This window comes from Podarcis bocagei (genome assembly GCF_964188305.1).
Source record: "Podarcis bocagei genome assembly, chromosome: 5".
Lineage (NCBI taxonomy): Eukaryota > Metazoa > Chordata > Lepidosauria > Squamata > Lacertidae > Podarcis > Podarcis bocagei.
Genome location: NC_138129.1, coordinates 2022928 through 2041282, shown reverse-complemented (window position 1 = coordinate 2041282; position 18355 = coordinate 2022928). Strand labels below are relative to the sequence as shown.

The 18355-nt window shown below is 48.8% G+C and overlaps 1 protein-coding gene across 3 annotated transcripts in view; it reads right to left on the bottom strand.

Annotated features, from left to right (window-relative positions):
• Positions 1 to 635: 635 nt before the first annotated feature.
• Positions 636 to 18355, bottom strand: part of LOC308588153 (uncharacterized protein) — a 34132-nt gene continuing 16412 nt past the window's right edge. The window contains exons 2-8 of one of the 3 annotated variants that reach the window (XM_081196483.1): positions 12278 to 12693; positions 4444 to 4584; positions 3410 to 3568; positions 2953 to 3090; positions 2653 to 2835; positions 1281 to 1448; positions 636 to 799 (exon numbers count right to left, since the gene is read on the bottom strand). In XM_081196483.1, the coding sequence (XP_081052609.1) occupies positions 777 to 799; positions 1281 to 1448; positions 2653 to 2835; positions 2953 to 3090; positions 3410 to 3568; positions 4444 to 4584; positions 12278 to 12693 (1228 nt within the window). In that variant the 3' untranslated portion in view covers positions 636 to 776. Of the gene's footprint in view, positions 800 to 1280; positions 1449 to 2652; positions 2836 to 2952; positions 3091 to 3409; positions 3569 to 4443; positions 4585 to 10378; positions 10764 to 12277; positions 12907 to 18355 lie in introns of those variants that run through there. The other 2 variants (XM_081196482.1, XM_081196484.1) reach the window with 2 other exon arrangements.

Below are 18355 nucleotides of genomic sequence, written 5' to 3'. Positions count from 1 at the left end.
TAGCTAACCCTAACAGGCTATGCGGGTCCTGCAGGTGTCAGTGAAAAGTGTGAGCAAGCAATCGAAACCGGCTTCAGACTGGTATTTACACTTCCTTTTGTTTTACTTCGGAACAAGAATGCAGGGTATTTAGAGTGACAGGGCATCAGGTTTCTGCACAGACGTCACTCCTGTTCCATGACATGTTTATGACATATGTGTGACGTTTGCAACAAGGTGTTGTGGGTAACTTTGAGAAACCTCTTAAAGCGGGAGCACCCATTGTTCGGGGCGTCTCTCTGCTTCCTTTACATTGTAGTTTGAGGTTTTGGTGCAACAATAAAGATCAGGCCTCCTGGCTGCTGTTTTCTTTCAATACCTTGGCCGAAGCCTTTTCTCTGATGATCCAACTCGAGCCTGCTCTGAATACTCTAAGGGGGAACTGGGGGTGAATTTATGGAACCAAGGGGGCAGTGACCAAAAAAGATTTGAGAACCACAGATTATCCTCTTCCCTTCCAGGCCCCAGGCCCAAATCTCCCCAGCCCAGCAGCTGAGGGGCTTTGAGAGATGCTCTCCCCCCCACTGGGGCAGCAGTGGATGTGGGGCTCCTCTTGAGGCCTCATGTCATGTGATGCAAGAACCAGACTCAGCACATGCCAGAAATCTCAGGTTTTATTAGGGGATAGATGATCCCACAGCAGCCTCCCCAGAGATGGAAGGAGGGGGGCATGGGAACACACTGATGTCTGCTCTGGGGTTGGGGTCTTCTCAGACAAGGTGATCAGGTTGGGGGACTCAGTCCTCCGTAATGGAGTTTCCTGTGGGTGGAAAAGAGAAAGAGTCACAGGGGCAAAGGGAGGCAGCCAAGTAACTGACCATTGGCCCTTAGGGCAGGCAGCAGCTCCGACAGAATCATACAATTGTAGAGATGAAAGGGACCCCCAAGTGTCCTCTAGCCCAACCCCAGCAATGCAAGAACCACATTCCTCACAGACAGACAGCCAAACTCTGCTTATAAACCTCTAAAGAAGGAGATTTCACCACCTCCCAAGGGAGACCATTTCACTGTTGAAAAGCTCTCACTGCCAGAAGTCGGAATCTCCTTTCTTGTAATTTGAAGCCGTTGGTAAACACACCCATGGGTAGGGCAGGATGAGGCCAGCAGGGCAGCCGAGAGAGAACCCTGTGGACCTCCACAGTCTGCCCCCTGCCCTCCACATGCACACTTACAAATATTTAGAGACAGAGATAGATAGAGAGACAGAGAAGCACAGACACACATGGAGACAAGAATCTTACCTGTTTGCCCACAGACCATCATGCACTCCCGTTTGGTGTGAAACCGATTGCCATTCCCCTTGCAGCCCCCATAGACAAATATCTCGCACTTCCTGGTGGCTGAGTTGTAGTAGTAAAATTGTGAAAAAGCCTCACATGGACCAGAGTCCTTTGGCAGCTTGCAGACCTCTGAGGCCACAGAAGGGGGAGAAAGAGGAAGCAGAGAGGTTTTTCTTAGGGCAGGAAGGTGTCAGGAGTTTTTAATTCCAACTTCATGTTCCCTGCATGCATTCCTCCATAAGAAGCCCCCCCCCCCCGCTAGAGGGAAGGAATCACAGACCCTTCTCCTTCCAGGCAGAGAGGAATTGCACCTAGGCTCTTTGGGCCAGCCCAGCTCAGGGACTGAATTTGGGGACCTCCTTGTGGCTGCTGGCTCAAATCTCTGCAGTCCTCTCGCCTCTCAACCCTTTGCCATATGCTCCAACCCCAACCCCTCCTTCCAAGAGCTGCAAAAACATATGATTTTGGGCACAGACTAGGAGTCACAGACTAGGAGTCACCCTATGGCAAAGATTGCTTATCACCAAACATGGAGCTAATACACAAATCCTCCTTATTCTGGGGATTTGCAAGGAGTGTCGTCCTCTCTTAATGAATCCTGAGGGCAACGCGTCAAATACACCGCAGCTGCCAAACCGTCATTTCCACCTCCCAGAGAAGGACTTTGAAATTGGGGTGTCAGAATTTCTAAGGCCACCTTCATTCTTACAAGGCTCCCCACCGTTGGATTTTGAATCGAAAGTTTTGGTGTCCTATTTCAGACACCATCTCTTATCTTGAAATTTCAAATTGCCCCAATCACAAATGTCCATATAAAGATTATGGCACAAAGTAATAATATTAAGAAGAACATAAGGTTCTGGATCAGGCCAATGGCCCATCTGCTCCAGCCCTCTCCCTTCCTGTGGCTTCCAACACCCATATCCAGCTTCTGTCCAGCTAAGAAATCCCAACCGCTCCATCCCCTCAATTATATGAAACATAAAGTCCAGAACAGAGCAGTGTACCCAGTCCTCCCAGAACTCTGGACCCCTTCTGGCCAGCTTCTTGGATGGGGGTGCCCACCTTCCCAGAGGGGAACTACTGCCTTGCCTGGGGGTCAGAGTGTTGAAGTAGGACCTGAGAGAGATGCGGGTTCAAATCCCCACTCAGCCATGAAGCTCACTGGGTGACCTTGGGCCAGTGGCTTCCTCTGAGCTTAGCCTACCTCACAGGGTTATTGTTGGGGTTAAATGGAGAAGGGGAAGTTCAGCACCTTGGAGGACAAGGGGATATATAAACGCAATCAATGAAGCCATGAATATGAATTTCTGGTGGGTCCCAAACTTGGTACCTGGGCTGATTTTCCCGCAGGCTGCCTCACATGCCTCTTTTGTCTCAAAGTTGTTGCTGTTACCCTCACAGCCACCATAGGTGAATAGGACGCACTTCTTCTCCGATGGGTTGTAGTAGTAACGGCGGAAGGCTGCTAAACATCGTCCAGTTTTGGGCGGCAACTGGCACCTGTCACTGCGAACTGTTGGAGGCAGAACGGATGGAGGTCCATGGGGAGACGTTCTCAGTCTCCAGGGCACTTAGGTGCCCAGGGAAGAAATGTAGGGAGGGTGGAAGGGGTCAGGGCCTTTGCCAGTACCTGAGTCCAGGCAGCCCCGGCTGCACATAGTGAAGCAGCACTTCTGGGTGAGGGGGCAGTCTCGGTCGTCTCTGCAGGTGTCATTGCAGGGCACAAAGGTATTCACCAGTTCCCTTTTGGGGCACACGCCAGGGTGCTCTGGAAGAAGGAGATGGAGAGAAGAGGACAGCAGTCAGTAGTGAGATGGAATTTTGTTTTGAATGCCAGGACTCACTCTGGAACGTGTGAGGATATCATCAAGAGGAAACAAACTCCTGAGCATGTGCAGAGTTCATTTCCCCTCCTATGATCCTACCACTGGCAGCTGCCCCCACCACACCGCTTGGCATGAGGGAGAGGAGACTCTTTGAGTGAGCCCTAGCACCTCTTCCTTGGCAGAATCCTCTGCCAGCCACGCTCATGTACACACAACTGCCCTCCCCACCAGGTCCCCATATCTCCCACACCCAAGAGATACCTTCTTCAGCCAGCAGGCAAGTCTTCCCGCACCCATTGCTGCAGCACTTCTTGCGTGGCAAGTTGACTGAGCCACAGTCCTGGTCATTGTTGCAAGTCGCTAAGCAGTTCGCAGCCTGGCCTGGCTGGGGGCTCATCCTGGGGCAGTATCCAGGGTAGACTGGGGATGAAAGGAGAACCTAAGAAGAGCCTCTGCTGGATCAGGCCAGTGCCCATTGGGTCCAGCATCCTGTTCTCACAGTGGCCAGGCAGATGAAGAACACTTACTCCCCTCTGTGTTTGCCATGACTGGTATTCAGAAGCAGGTATGGGCTGTAAGCCAACACTGAGTGCATTCCCAACATATTCTGATATTAGGCATATTTTCTTCAGCTGAAATCTTGTCTAGGACCGACAACTATCTGGATGCACAAATTAAGTCAGAAGATGAACTAATTATTTAATTTGCAAATCATGGAATTGAGTGTTTACTTCAATCTTTACACAACTGAGGTAATTCAGCTTTGAATTTATGCATGTTTTTGGTTCTTTGTCAGTCTTTCTGAACCGCACTGTGATCTTCGGATGAAGGGCTGTATAGACATTTCATAAATGAATAGGTCTGTTTTCATTTTTTTTAAAAAACCCCCACATTAATACTTGCAGGGAAAGGAGCCAGTTCCTCTTTGCCTGGAATGAATGGGGTCCCCCTGATCTGACCTGCTTGCACACCTGAGAGCAGGTGAGTCTCTGGACTGAGGCTGTGCACAGCCTGCCTCCCACCTGTTGGTTGGACCCCCTGGCAGTGCGCCTGGTCAGCTGCCATGTTTGGGCAAGCCACACCATGGCGGGTGGGATTCTGCACTGCAGTGCCTCTTGCCTGACCATGAACTACAGTGTTAAAGCCTACATGGATCCAGGCAGGATATGCACCAAACCCCCTTGTGTGTATGGATGGGTGGTTGAGAGCACATTTGGGGCAGAAGGTGAGGCAGATGGGAGGTTCCCGACTTCATTTCTCCCCCCAGAAAGAGGGGCTGCTGCCCCTCTGCTTACCCTCACGTGGGAGCATGCACTGTTGCCCACAGCCGGTCTGGCAGCAGCGCTCGCTCCCTGGGCAGCTGTTGTCTCTGGAGCAGAACTGGCCACACTGGGTGTCATTGTTTTGGATCAGAGTAGGACAGGTGCCAGGCTTCCCTGTAATGGAGAAAGAGAGAAAGAGGTAGAGAGAGGTAGAGAGAGAGAGAGAGGTAGAGGGGGGGGGGAGAGAGAGAGAGAGAGAGAGAGAGAGAGGTGGATTACCAAGCCCTTCATGAAAGCTTCTGCCGCTTAAAGAAAGAATGTAAGAACAGCTTGCAGGATCAGGCTATTGTCTTCTCTATGCCAGCATCCTGTTCATATCTTCATCATTTCCTGGGAGATGGGTGGGGCTTGCTTCCAGGTACAAGGTGTGTCCTTAAGTCTCTCCTGCAGCTTACCTGAAAGTGGGTCTGGGCTGCAAAGGCAAGTGTTCCTCCTGCCCTGCCTCAGAAGCCCAGCAGGTGGCACCAAATCTGCACCCCTCAAGTCTGCTGCTCCCAAGGGGTGCTCCTCTTGGCCACAGCGGGGAGGGGTGTCAGAAAAGGACTGGCATTTCAGAGGCAATGTATTAATGGACATCCTATGCCTCATCTTAATGTGGATTGGGAACTCCTTGTTCCCTTTTCATTAGTCACCTGCTCTTCACCCTAAGGCCCCAGGAAACATTACAACCTTAAATGAAGAAAAGACAGAAATTAAATACGGTTACAAGCCTAGAAGTTGATGGAAAGAATATATATAAACCTAATGAGATCAGGAATTGCTTTTTGAGCTACTTTAAAACATTATATTCACAAGGGCCGCAGAAGGAAGAAGATATAGACGAGTTTCTCAAGCAATATGGATTACAAAAAAATCTCTTATCAAAGCAAAGTGGATCTAAACCAGAAAATAACAGAACAAGAGATAGAGGGTGCCATCCAAAACATGCAGCTGGGCAAATCTCCAGGACCAGATGGACTGACTTCCAGATACTACAAAGCTTTGAAGGAGTGGTTAGTGCAACCGTTAAAGGAAGTCTGCAATGAGATTTTGGAGGGGAAAAGGGCACCAGAATCGTGGAAAGAAGCGTACATTACACTCATACCAAAGACAGAGACTGAAAAGACTCAACTTAAGAACTACCGCCCTATATCATTACTTAATGTGGATTACAAAATTTTTGCAGACATTTTGGCAAAAAGATTGAAAAGAGTGTTGATGGAGAAGATTCATAAGGACCAAGCAGGCTTTCTCCCCAAAAGGCATTTATCAGATAATGTAAGGAACATAATAGACATTTTGGAACTACTAGAGGTGAATATAAACACTAAAGCAGTTTTGATATTTGTGGACGCGGAGAAAGCCTTTGACAACATCTCTTGGAGCTTTATGAAAAAGAATCTTCATGGGGTGGGGGTAGGCCAAGGTTTTGAGAATGGTATGGGTGCAATATACAGTGGTACCCCGCAAGACGAATGCCTCACAAGACGGAAAACCCGCAAGACGAAAGGGTTTTCTGTTTTGGAGGCGCTTCGCAAGACAAATTTCCCTATGGGCTTGCATCGCAAGACGAAAGCCCATAGGGAAATGCTGGTGGTCGGGAGCAAAGACTTTCGCCCACAGCCGGCCTTCAGAAGAGGACCTCTTCTGAAGGCCGGCGGGGGGCAAAAGTCTTTGCTCCCCCCCGCCTGCCTTCCCCCCCGCCTGCCCCGGGCGATCTTAAAATGCTGGCGGGCGGGAGCGAAGCGTTCGCTGCCGACCCCCAGCATTTTAAAATCTCCCCGTGTCCCGGGGAGGTTTTAAAATGCTGGGGGTCGGGAGCGAAGCGCTGCCGACCCCCAGCATTTTAAAATCTCCCCGTGTCCCGGGAAGGTTTTAAAATGCTGGGGGTCGGGAGCGAAGCGCTGCCGACCCCCAGCATTTTAAAATCTCCCCGTGTCCCGGGAAGGTTTTAAAATGCTGGGGGTCGGGAGCGAAGCGCTGCCGACCCCCAGCATTTTAAAACGCTGTTCCGAAGCGGGGAGGGGGGCGGGAACACCTGCCCCAGCCACCCCACTTCGGAACGCTGTTCCGAAGCGGGGAGGGGGGGCGGGGACACCTGCCCCAGCCGCCCCACTTCGGAACGCTGTTCCGAAGCGGGGAGGGGGGGCGGGGACACCTGCCCCAGCCGCCCCACTTCGGAACGCTGTTCCGAAGTGGGGCGGGGGGCGGGAACACCTTCTGAAGGCGGGCAGGGGGCGAAAGTCTTTGTCCCCCCTGCCTGCCTTCCCAGGGGCTTTTAAATCGCCCCGGACAGCGGAGAAGTCCTCCGCTGTCCGGGGCGATTTTAAAATGCCGCCCGCCAGCATTTTAAGATCGCCCGGACAGTGGAGAAGTCCTTCGCTGTCCCGGGGTTTTTTAAAATGCTGGGGGTGGGAAGAAAAGCCCTTGTCCCCCCCCCAGCCTTCAGAAGAGGTCCGGGGACAGACTGTCCCCGGACCTGGTCTGAAGGCGGTTTCCCTAGGAACGCATTAATTGATTTTCAATGCATTCCTATGGGAAACCGTGCATCGCAAGACGAAAAAACCGCAAGACGAAGAGACTTGCGGAACGAATTAATTTCGTCTTGCAAGGCACCACTGTACTCAGAACCAAAAGCAAAGCTGATTGTAAATAATGTGATAACTGAAGAATTTAAAATAGAAAAAGGGACACGACAGGGGTGCCCAGTCTCCCCATTACTCTTTATATCTGTCTTGGAGGTGTTGCTAAATATGATTAGAGGTGACCAGCTGGTTAAGGGAGTACAGGTCGGAGCCAAACAGTACAAGTTAAGGGCATTTGCAGATGACTTAGTGCTTACCTTACAAGAGCCAGACACTAGTACAAAAAGGGTTCTAGAATTAATTCAAGAATTTGGTCAAGTGGCCGGGTTTAAACTGAACAAACAAAAGACTAAGGTTTTGGAAAAAAAATTATCAGTCATGGAAAGGGAGAAGTTCCAGAATGAAACAGGTTTGACGGTGGTTAAGAAGGTGAAATATTTAGGGGTTCATATGACATCTAAGAATTTGAATTTATTTAAAGACAATTATGAGAAATGTTGGTCAGAAGTTAAAAAGGATCTGGAAACATGGTCAAATTTGAAGCTTTCAGTGTTGGGCCGAATTGCAGCTATAAAGATGAATGTATTGCCTAGAATGCTATTTTTATTTCAAACATTGCAAATTCTTGACAAGATGGACTGTTTCAAGAGGTGGCAGAAAGATATTTCGAAATTTGTCTGGCAGGGCAAAAAGCCCAGAATAAAATTTAAGATATTAACGGATGCAAAGGAAAGAGGGGGATTTGCCCTGCCGGACTTAAAACTGTACTATGAAGCAGCAGCGTTCTGCTGGATGAAAGAGTGGATGCTCCTCGAGAATACAGATATCTTGGACTTAGAAGGGTTTAATAATGCATTTGGATGGCATGCATATTTATGGTATGACAAGGTTAAAGTGCATAAGGCCTTTAAAAATCATATTGTCAGAAAAGCACTATATAATGTTTGGACTAGATATAAGGATTTGTTGGAAAACAAAACTCCTAGATGGTTGTCACCTTTGGAGGCTAAAGCGGTGAAAAAACTCAATATGGAGGCCAAGTGGCCAAAGTATTGGGAAATTTTGGAACAAGAAGGAGATAAACTGAAATTACAAAGTCATGAGAAATTAAAAACAAAAGTACGAGATTGGCTCCATTATTTTCAAATAATGGAGGTATACAAACAAGACAGGAAAATTGGCTTCCAGGTGGAGAAATCAAAATTAGAATCAGAACTGTTAGAACCCAATGTTAAGAATTTGTCAAGGATGTATAACTTGTTGCTGAAGTGGAATACACAAGATGAAACAGTTAAATCAGCTATGATTAAGTGGGCACAGGATATTGGTCACAACATTATGTTTGCTGACTGGGAATGGTTGTGGAACACCGGTATAAAATTTACGGCATGTAATGCCTTAAAGGAAAATATTATGAAAATGATCTACAGGTGGTACATGACCCCAGTCAAGCTTGCAAAAATCTATCATTTGCCTGACAACAAGTGTTGGAAGTGTAAAGAAACTGAAGGTACTTTCTACCACCTTTGGTGGACGTGCCCGAAGATTAAGGCTTTCTGGGAAATGATATATAATGAAATGAAAAAGGTACTAAAATGTACTTTCCCTAAGAAACCAGAGGCCTTTCTCTTGGGCATTGTTAACCAATTGGTGTCAAAGAAAGATAGAACTTTTTTTGTGTACGCTACTACAGCAGCAAGAATACTTATCACAAAGCATTGGAAGACTCAAGATCTACCCACTCTGGAAGAATGGCAGATGAAGGTGATAGACTATATGACATTGGCTGAAATGACCGACAGAATCCGTGAACAGGGGAAAGAGACGGCGGATGAAGATTGGAAGAAATTTAAAACTTATCTCAAGAAATATTACAAAATTAATGAATGCTAAAATGTTGAGGTTTTCAGTAAGAAAAGGAGATTACAGCGACAAAAGATTAAGTAAAAGAAAAGAACAAATAAGGGACAAATTTGATAAAATTAAGTTTAGGATTTGCTGAAACAATTTTGGAAATTGGGATGTAGAAAGGGGAGGTTTGGGGGAGTCAGAGAAGTGAGGTTTATGAAAAAAGGAGATGAAATTATACATGTTTGTTTGTTTCTTTATTTGTTTGTATTGTTTATAAAAACTTTGTAAAACCAATAATTTTTTTTTTAAAAAAGGAAACATTACAACCTTAAAACAAAACTTTAAAAGCAGTTTGAAGCAACTTACAACCACAAAAATAAGGAGATTCTGATTCCCTGTTCTTTGAAAATCTGAACAGGAGAGCTGTATCATTGGCTTAGGGCAGTGGATTTCAAGCAGTGTGTTGTGGGGTGCCTTGAATGATGGGCAACTCTGGCCTCTGTCTCTCCTTCCCTCCCTCTTGCGTCTCTGCCTCCCAAAGGCTTGCACAGCCATTTATTGCAGCAGCCCTGGCTATAAGCTCCACAGGCAAATGGCACCTATGGGGCTGGCGGGGGATGCTGGTTGCCAGGAACTGAGGCGGCCTCAGAGTAAGCAGGTGGGTGAGGGAGCCAACCAGGCAGTCCACCAGCCCTTGCTGTTGGGAATGGACAGACGAGTGGCAGGCTGGCCGGCCAACTGGCCGTCACTGCTTTGGTCTTTCTTGTGCTTGCTGTGGTCAAGACCTGCCTGGGAGATGAGTGCCCACTGCTGCTGTTGCTGCTGCCTGCCAAGGTAAGGTGCTGGACTCACGTTCACCTTCGACCAGTCTCTGTTGGACCACTAAGGCTGGGTATATGCTCTTCCCAGGCTGTTGTGGGGCAGTGTGGGGAGGGAGGCACCTCTCTTTGGGGCAGGAGGGGCAGCTCAGAGACTGGGCAGTGGCAGCGGCTGTCCGGAGGACTCCCAATGAGGGGGGAGAGGAGAGGAGGCTGAAGGAACACTCCACAAGAAAGGGCCAAAGCTAGGCTTTCTGTCACCTGGGTCAAAGTCCCAGTCTGGCTGGCACACACACACACACACACACACACACACACACACACACTCAACCCATTTATTCACAGAAGCCCTGGCAAAGTCTCATTGCTGGGAAGGGGAGCAAATTATATAAGGAACACCTTGGCAAGAGGGGGAATCCAGTGGCACCTTGGCTGGTGGGGGGTGTCCAGTGGCACAGCAGAGTGGCAGAATGCCCCCCCTCTCACTGTATTTCAGCATTCCCAGTGGGGGATGAAACCACACACCTTCTGCATGCAACTCAAGTGCTGTTCCCCTGAGCTTCCCCAGCTTCCTGAAGCCTTTGCATGACTGCACTTCTCTCAACAACAAATGATTGCTAGAGAAATGCTTTTGACACATGCGCCTGTAAGGAGAGAGGAGACAGGATCCCTTACCTGGAAGCCTCTGAGCAGAGGCAGGTGTCAGCTCAGCCCAGAGGGCGAGGAGCCCCACAAGGATCACAAGAGCACCAGACTTCATGGTGGGTGAGGCTAAGTAGAGAGTCCACTGCCCAACCTGGTCTGCTCCCTTATATTGCCCAGGATTGCAGAATCACAGCAAGCTCAGGAAGTGGTGAGCAGGACAGAGAGGAAACTCTTTCCTCCCCGACCAGGTTTTGTAACAAACGGTCCCAACGGCTGAAAGGTTGTGGGCAACCTTTCCACAGAGGTGCCTGAGTGAGGAGGAGAGCTAGAAATGACAAGCCGAGGATCCTACACCCCCCCAAACTTGCTCTCTCCAGTTCTTTGCACAGAGCTAACCTTTCCAGCCTTGCACCTGTAACGTAATTTATTCGAGCCTGACTTTGCCATCACAGAAGAGGTATAATTATAGTTATTGTTTGTTAATGACCTCTTGATTAATTACAGGTTGAAAAATTAAAGTACAGTCTTATAAACAGTCTAAAACAACTTGCAATCATAAAAACAAGGTGGGTCCTAAAAACACACATCTCGTGTCAAAAAGCCAGGTAAAAGAGTTGCTTCTTCAACCAGCTCTGGAAGCTGAGCCATGAAGATGCCATCTGCTATGGAACCAGGTTCAAGCTCCTTGTATTACTGGCAAAGCCCTGAACAACTTGGGTCCAGAAGACCCCGGGGATCACCTGAACCCTGATATTCCAGCTCAATCACTGAGATCATCTGCAGGAGCATCTTTGGTCATTCCTTGGGTTACTGAGGCTTCTTTGACAACAACCAAGTTGTCATTGGCCCACTCCTGTGGAACTCCCTGCCACTGGAGACTCAGCAGGAGCCTTCTGTGGCAACATCTAAACACCTGCTGAAAACTTTTCTATTCTTCCAGGCCTGAACAGGAAATTGAGAATATATCCCCCACAATGGTCTGCTGGTGTTTGTTTCTAATTTGTTTTTTTGCTTTCAACTTTTCAACTTTTAATTATTATATTGCCTGGTTTTATGTCTTTAGAATCATAGAATCATAGAATCATAGAGTTGGAAGAGACCACAAGGGCCATCGAGTCCAACCCCCTGCCAAGCAGGAAACACCATCAGAGCACTCTTTTATATTGATGTAAACCACTGTGAAATGTTTTATCAATCAATCTATCAAACAAACAAACAAACAAATAAACAGTACAGATTCAGATACAAAGAAACAGATCAAAATGCAACAGCATCAATAAAAAGGGACAATCAAGCCAGGTAACTGCCAATCTACGTAGGTGTCCACCTGTCCCAGGAAGCAGACAGTGATCTCTGCTTGTCACAGGGGCATGGACACACCATGTGGGGTCTTCCCTCCTTGCTCAGCTTCCCACCACGTGTCTCACAGGAGCAGAGGGAGGCTGGGTGCTGAGCCAGCCTGTGGTTGGTGGGGACGTCTCTCTCTAGCAAGCAGATCCAAACTTCAACCATGACGTCCCAGGGCCAGATCTGATGCCTGCCTGCCAGGACTCCTTCAGCCAAGAGCAGGGATTGAGCGATGTTTCCTCCCAGGAGAGGGAGGAACAGAAGCTGTTATCTGACCTGCTAGAAAGGAGTGGGAGAAACCTGGCCGAAGGATCCCTCATGAGAACGTCGTGAAAGGAGGATACAATGCCAGCTCAGCTGGTGGATGCTGGAAATCAGGACTCTTTCAGCTACCCATGAGGGGTGTCTCAACTTGGTGCCCACCAGACTCCACCTCCCATCAGCCCCAAGCCAGCACAGCCAGAAGATGCAGAGGCTCATGAGAATTGTGGCCAATTCAGAGGGAGGCTGCCTTAGAGAGTGTTTCCCACGGGGGCTTAGAAAGATGGAGATTGGGACAAGGGAGTCCAAGGAGACACTCACCTAGAGGCATCTGACCAGACACAGGAGCCAGCTCACCCCAGAAGGCAATGAGCACAACCAGGCAGAGGCCGATGGACTTCATGGTGAAGCAGGACTTCTGAGTCTCCTGCCTGCGCCCAAAAGGCTTTATATCCCATGCAGAAGGAACTGACAGCACATTTGGAAATCTCTCAGCTCCACCCAGAACAAACAGAAAGCAGAAAGGAATGGATTGGTTGGGAAAGGCTGGAGTATCTGAGTGACTGGAGAGGAACCTTTCCAAGCCAGCACCCCATTCGTAGGCAGGCGATGACTCTGTCCTGGGTGTGGCCCTTCTGTTATCAAAATGCAAAGGATCACAGAAATGAGGAGCTGCCTCCAGGCGCTTCCAAGAACCAGGGGAAGTGCAGCCAAAACCCAGGAGACCCGATGCCAGCCTTGAGTCTGGGTGGCCCTGTGCTTGGGGCATTCAGAAAGAGGGCATCAGCCGTGCCAAAGGGGAAAGGGCCCCTTGGCTGACGGAGGCAGGTGTATTCCCCTCTCCAGAGTGGATGTCATTGCCCACCTGGGCTGCTTTCATGAGAAGAAGAGGTTCCAGGTGAGGTGGGAACAGAGCAAAGTTACTGCTGGGGCTGACAAGCCTCGCACCCCAAAGAACATAAGTAGTCCGATGGATCAGGCCAATGGCGCATCTAATGAAGCATAAGGTAAAGGTAAAGGGGCCCCTGACCATTAGGTCCAGTCGTGGCCGACTCGGGGTTGCAGCACTCATCTCGCTTTATTGGCTGTGGGAGTCAGCGTACAGCTTCCGGGTCATGTGGCCAGCATGACCAAGCCGCTTCTGGTGAACCACTAGAACCTTCCCCAGAGAATCCAGGAATCCATCAGATTTCATAAGTCTCTGGAACACTGAATGGGTCTCCCACCCCTTCGGGGGGGGGGATCATGACCGTGAGACCAAACTTCATCAGGAAATGATCAGACCACAACAATGGGGCTAGTATGACACATGAACCCCAGTTTTCAGACCACCTTTTTCACACTCTCAGGCAAAAAACAAATCAAGATGCCCCACTTTGTGTTTTGGGTCTGTGACATCTGGAAACAGCCCTGTGTGGAGCTGGACTTCACAGAGCGTCCTCCACTAAAGGAACATTGAAGTCCTGCACAATCAACACCATGTGCCAGGCTGCCTTTACCAGGTTGGTCAACTCCAGCCCTCATCAGTCTCTTTGGCCAAACACTGGGTCAGGCCTTTAAAGATCATCCCAACTTGGAAAGGCTTCCTGGAGAGCAAAATAGTAAATCTGTGGACCTGTGATGGCCTGGGAATCTGATTCAGAAGCTGAACCTGAGGAGTCCCAGCCTGCACAGGAGCCCCCGCCTCCAGGGCCGGCTGAGCGGGGGCAGGGGCTTGAATCTGAAGGGCTTGCACCTGTGCCGGTTCCTCAGGAGCAGACACCAGATGTATCCACTCTGGCTCCGGAGGTGACTGAGGACCCATTGCCTGCAGGTGCGCCTCTCCCAGCCCTGTCAGGGGAAGGTGAAGCTGCCTCTGGGTCCGGTCACCCTCCAGCCTCTCCTGAGCTGCAGAGGCTCAGGGCAGAGAGGTGGAGGGAACTAAGTTCTCTCAGGAGGAGTGCTTGCCTCCAGGCCAGGAGAGGTGAGTCACCTGAGGATCGGGGCCGCCCTATGCCTCGGGGCAGTTAAAAGCCGGCCAGCCCCAGTCCCAAGTTGTGGGAGCAACATTGTTGGTTGCTAGTTCCTGCCTGAACCCTGTCCTGCTGTTCTGCCAGAGCTCCTGACCCGCCCTGGCTCCCTGCTTGCAAGCCTGTTCCTGACTTCACCTGACTCCCTGCCCTGCACTCAGCTTCAGCTACTATGGACTGCCTCCACATTGCACCTTTGACCACGGACCGGAATTGGACCTTGCCTCTCGGGTAACCCATGGGACCAGCACAGTAGAGTTGGAAGGGACCCCCAAGGGGCATCTAGTCCAACTGTCTCCAATGCAGAAATCAGAACTAACAAATCCCTGAAAGATGTCTTCTGCTAAAAAGCCTCCAATTTTGAAGATAAATTTTGGAAGAGTTCACTGCACAATTTAGTGGAAGAGTTCCCTACAAAAGCAAGCCCAGCTGTGGGATTGTAAAGCCACTGGTGGAGGAGAAGGCAGAGGCTTGAGAAAAGACTTTGAGTGGAAAGTGTCCTTTCCCCAACTTGGCCACCCCTTGAGGAGCTCACCAAAGCTGCCATACCAGAGATTGGGTGTGAAGGGGGTAAAAGGTAAAGGGGAAGGGGAAGCTGCCCCTGGGTCCAGTGACCCTCCAGCCTCTCCTGAGCTGCAGAGGCTCAGGGCAGAGAGGCGGAGGGAACTGGGTTCTCTCAGGAGGAGTGCTCGCCTTAAGGCCAGGAGAGGCGGGTCACCTGTGGGCCGGGACCGCCCCTGGCCTCAGAGGAGATAAAGGCCAGTCAGCCCAGTCCTGTTTCTACCAGCACCCAGACCTGTTCTTCCGGAGTTCCCGACCATGCCCGGCTTCTTGCTTTGGACCCCGCTTCGCCCTTGGTGGACAGTCTCCAGACCCTCGACCCAGGACAGGACTCTGACCACGCCTCTCTGTAACCCCCCCCCCGGTCCAGCACAGGACCAATAGACCTAACTCTCTCCTTCTTCAGTGCTCCAGCCTAACTTGGTGCTTTATTGGACACCCAGGTGGACAGAGCTGAGTGAGAGCAATCCCCTTCCCAGCTCATCTACCCAGGTCTTCGTAACGCATGCCAAGTCAGGGCCCTCATCTACAACAATAGAATTACACAACTGTAGACCGTTGGGATCCCTTCCAACTCTATGATCCTATGGTTCTACTTCAGAGATTCCTTTTTTTAAAAAAGTAATATTTATTAACATATCATAAACAAACAAAAACTTCAAAGTTTAAACATAAAATACAAAAACCAAAAAAACTACAAAAATGAGAAAATACAAAACAAAACACATAGAGGTACACAATAGAGAACAATTAACAGAATAAAGAAAAAAGAAGAAAAAACACCAAAAAACAAAACAGAAAAAAGATCAGTATTTTCATATCTTATACTTCATTCACTAGTTTCTTGACCTCCTCACACCTCCCTTTTTGTATTCCAGTTCAGATATTTAGTTCAGCAAATCCTTACCCTCTATCATTTATCCTTACTCAACAAAGATTCCTGAGTAAGTCGAGCAGTCAAGGAGTAAGAGGAGAGGTCCTCTTGTGGATCTTGAAAGGGTTAAGTTGTAGGAAGCTAAATAAATGGGCAGTTTTCCGAATGGGGAGGCATGCATAGATGGGTCAGCAATCTTTCTGTGAAAGGGAAAGTGTTCTGTCGAACTGGGAGAAGGAGGAGAAAGTGCTCACCTAGAGGGTGGCTGGAGGCAGGTGTCAGTTGACCCCAAAGAGCAAGGAGCCCCACGAGGAGAAGGCCACTCCACCACATGGTGAGCAAGCTAAGTCTACTGGCCAGCCCATGACTCACTTATATCTCAGAAAACAGGTTCTCTGGGGAATTCCCAAAGAAGGAGGTGAAGGAAGAAGAAACAGAGGTCAGGACAGGAAGTGGGACAGAGAGGACATTCTTTTCTTTCTAAGAAGGTTTTGCAACAAACGATCACAAAGCAGCTAAAGCAACCTGAACTATTTAGTATCCTCAGCAATCTTGGCCACCTCACTGCTCATCCCATCTTTGGATTGTTTGTGAAAAAGTTGAAAAGCACAAGTCTCAATACCGGTTCTCGGGGAACTCTGCTTTCTATTACTCTCCCCCTAGAGAGCTGTCTGGAGAGCAGTTCCTCCTCTGCTCCCCCTACTTCCCCAGGTTTCCTTATGATACACCTGTGAGCCTGCATGAGCCCCTCCCACCCAGATCCCCAGACGGGGTCACACCTTCCTCAGCCTCCAGCCTTACCCGGGGGAATAATGGTCCCTAAGGTTCATTCATGGCACCTCAAGGATGGAGGCAGCAAGTCTGGCTCAAACAGAGGACGTGGCAGCTCTTTTCACCTGGTTCTACCTGTGCTCAGGTGCTCAGGTGTGCCAGGAAGCTCTGTAGTTAGAGCCCTCCTGGCGCTTTTCCATTCTTATCTTGTGAAACAAAGAAGCATTTCCCAAAACTCTTTGGACAGTGCACTTCTGCTGATGCAGCTTAGAATAGCATTAGCCTTTTCCCCTTCCTGCATCACAGTGTTGACTCATGTTAAGTTTGTGAGCTATTAAGACCCCTAGAACTGTTCCACGTGGTCAATGGAAACAAAAGCCAAAGAGAGATCTAGAAGCAGGAGCAAAGCAGCATTTCTGCATTACAGGGGGTTGGAATAGATGACCCTCAGGGTCCTTTCCAACCCTACTTTTTATGATTCCCCCTGTCCTGCTCTCTGCAGAGGTCATCCATCAGGCCTGAACCCAGGTTGGAATGGGTCCAACTCTTCAGCATCATTCAAGAATGCTTGCAGCTCCCACTAGCACAGCCTTCTCTGGGAACTTCTCCATGAAGGACTTGCACCCTGAACTTTAAGAAGGCCAATTTCCAAAAAAACTAAAGGAGCTACTGGGTGAGACCCCATGGTCAGAAATATTCAGTGAGAAGGGAGTCCAAGAAGGATGGGAGTTTCTAAAAGGAGAAATATTGAAGGCCCCAACGCAGACAATACTAACAAGAAAGGAAAGTGGGGGGCATCTAAGGAAACTGGTGTGGCTGCATAAGGAGCTTGCAGATGAGCTAAGAAGGGCATGTATGAGAAATGGAAGAAAGGGGAAATCACAAAGGAGGAGTAGACACAAGTATCCAACAGTTGTAGGTTGAAGGTCAGGTGGGCTAAAATTCAGAATAAGCTCAGGCTCAGTGGTTAAAAATAATAAAAAAAGGTTTCTTCGACTACGTCTGAAGTAATAAATATTTTTTATTTATTTTCCAGTATCGTTCCAATAGCAGCCTCATTATAACAATGCCAATTTTATCCAATTAATACAATTATTAAAACCAATTGTGTGTATATGTATGTGTGTATATATATATATATATATATATATATATATATATATATATACCGTATATATATACCGTGTGTGTGTGTGTGTGTGTGTGTGTGTGTGTGTGTGTGTGTATATATAATTTAGTTAAACTGGCCTCCTCACATGCTACTTTTGATGGGTTCCTATTTGTTTTTTATTTTATTTTCTGGGTTCCAAAATCTTAATAATTTTAATTACACTCCCTTCAAGATAGCAATCCCTTGTATAACAGCTACAATCTTATGGTTTCAATTCATGTTAATACGTTAAGCAACATAAAGTTTCAAGTGAGGTACTCAGTCTGTAATCATTGTTCTTTCCTGCGTGTGGTAACCCCCCCCCCCGATATTGTCCCAACCATATACAGTATGGTGTTGTGTCCTTCATTCCTCTGACTTCATGGTCCCAATCCATGGGGGTGGATGACTAAAGCGACAGAAGCAGCTGGCTCTGGGGCATTCCTGCCACAATTCATAATAATTTCAAGGGGTTGGACAAGATAACACTTTGGATCCCTTCCAACTCTGCAAGTCTATGATTCTGTGAAACGAATGTGCTTTGTTTTCCCAAGGAGGAGGAAGACCATTGATGGGAAGAGCGTTCTTCTGAGAGAAGGCACCTCCCCAGCTGGCAAGACCCATTTCAGGAAATGGCTCCCCAGGCAGAACAAGGCAGGCAGGCCTGGGATCTGCTGACTGGTGGAATGAAGTCTGCTCCCACCAAATCCTTCCTCCACCCCATCTGGCCTGCTCAGCATTCCAGGATTCCCAAGTGCAGAACGGAGGACCACAAGGGCAGGCAGTGTAGGGTGGAATGACTGGCCACTGGATCTTCTCTCCAACCCAAGTGCAGCTCCTGGGCAGTGCTGGGGGCTGCCTCAGGTTGGGTCTTGTAGAAACTCTGGCAGCTCCAAGGCAGCCACTTGCTCCAGCAGCCAAACGGAGCATTCTTGAGTCTCTGCCCCCCAGCAGATTCTTCCGAGTTCTGCCCCCTTGAACAGTCCAACCCTCTCACCTGAAGGTGGGCCCTCCATGCCTTCCCACCTGCTGCC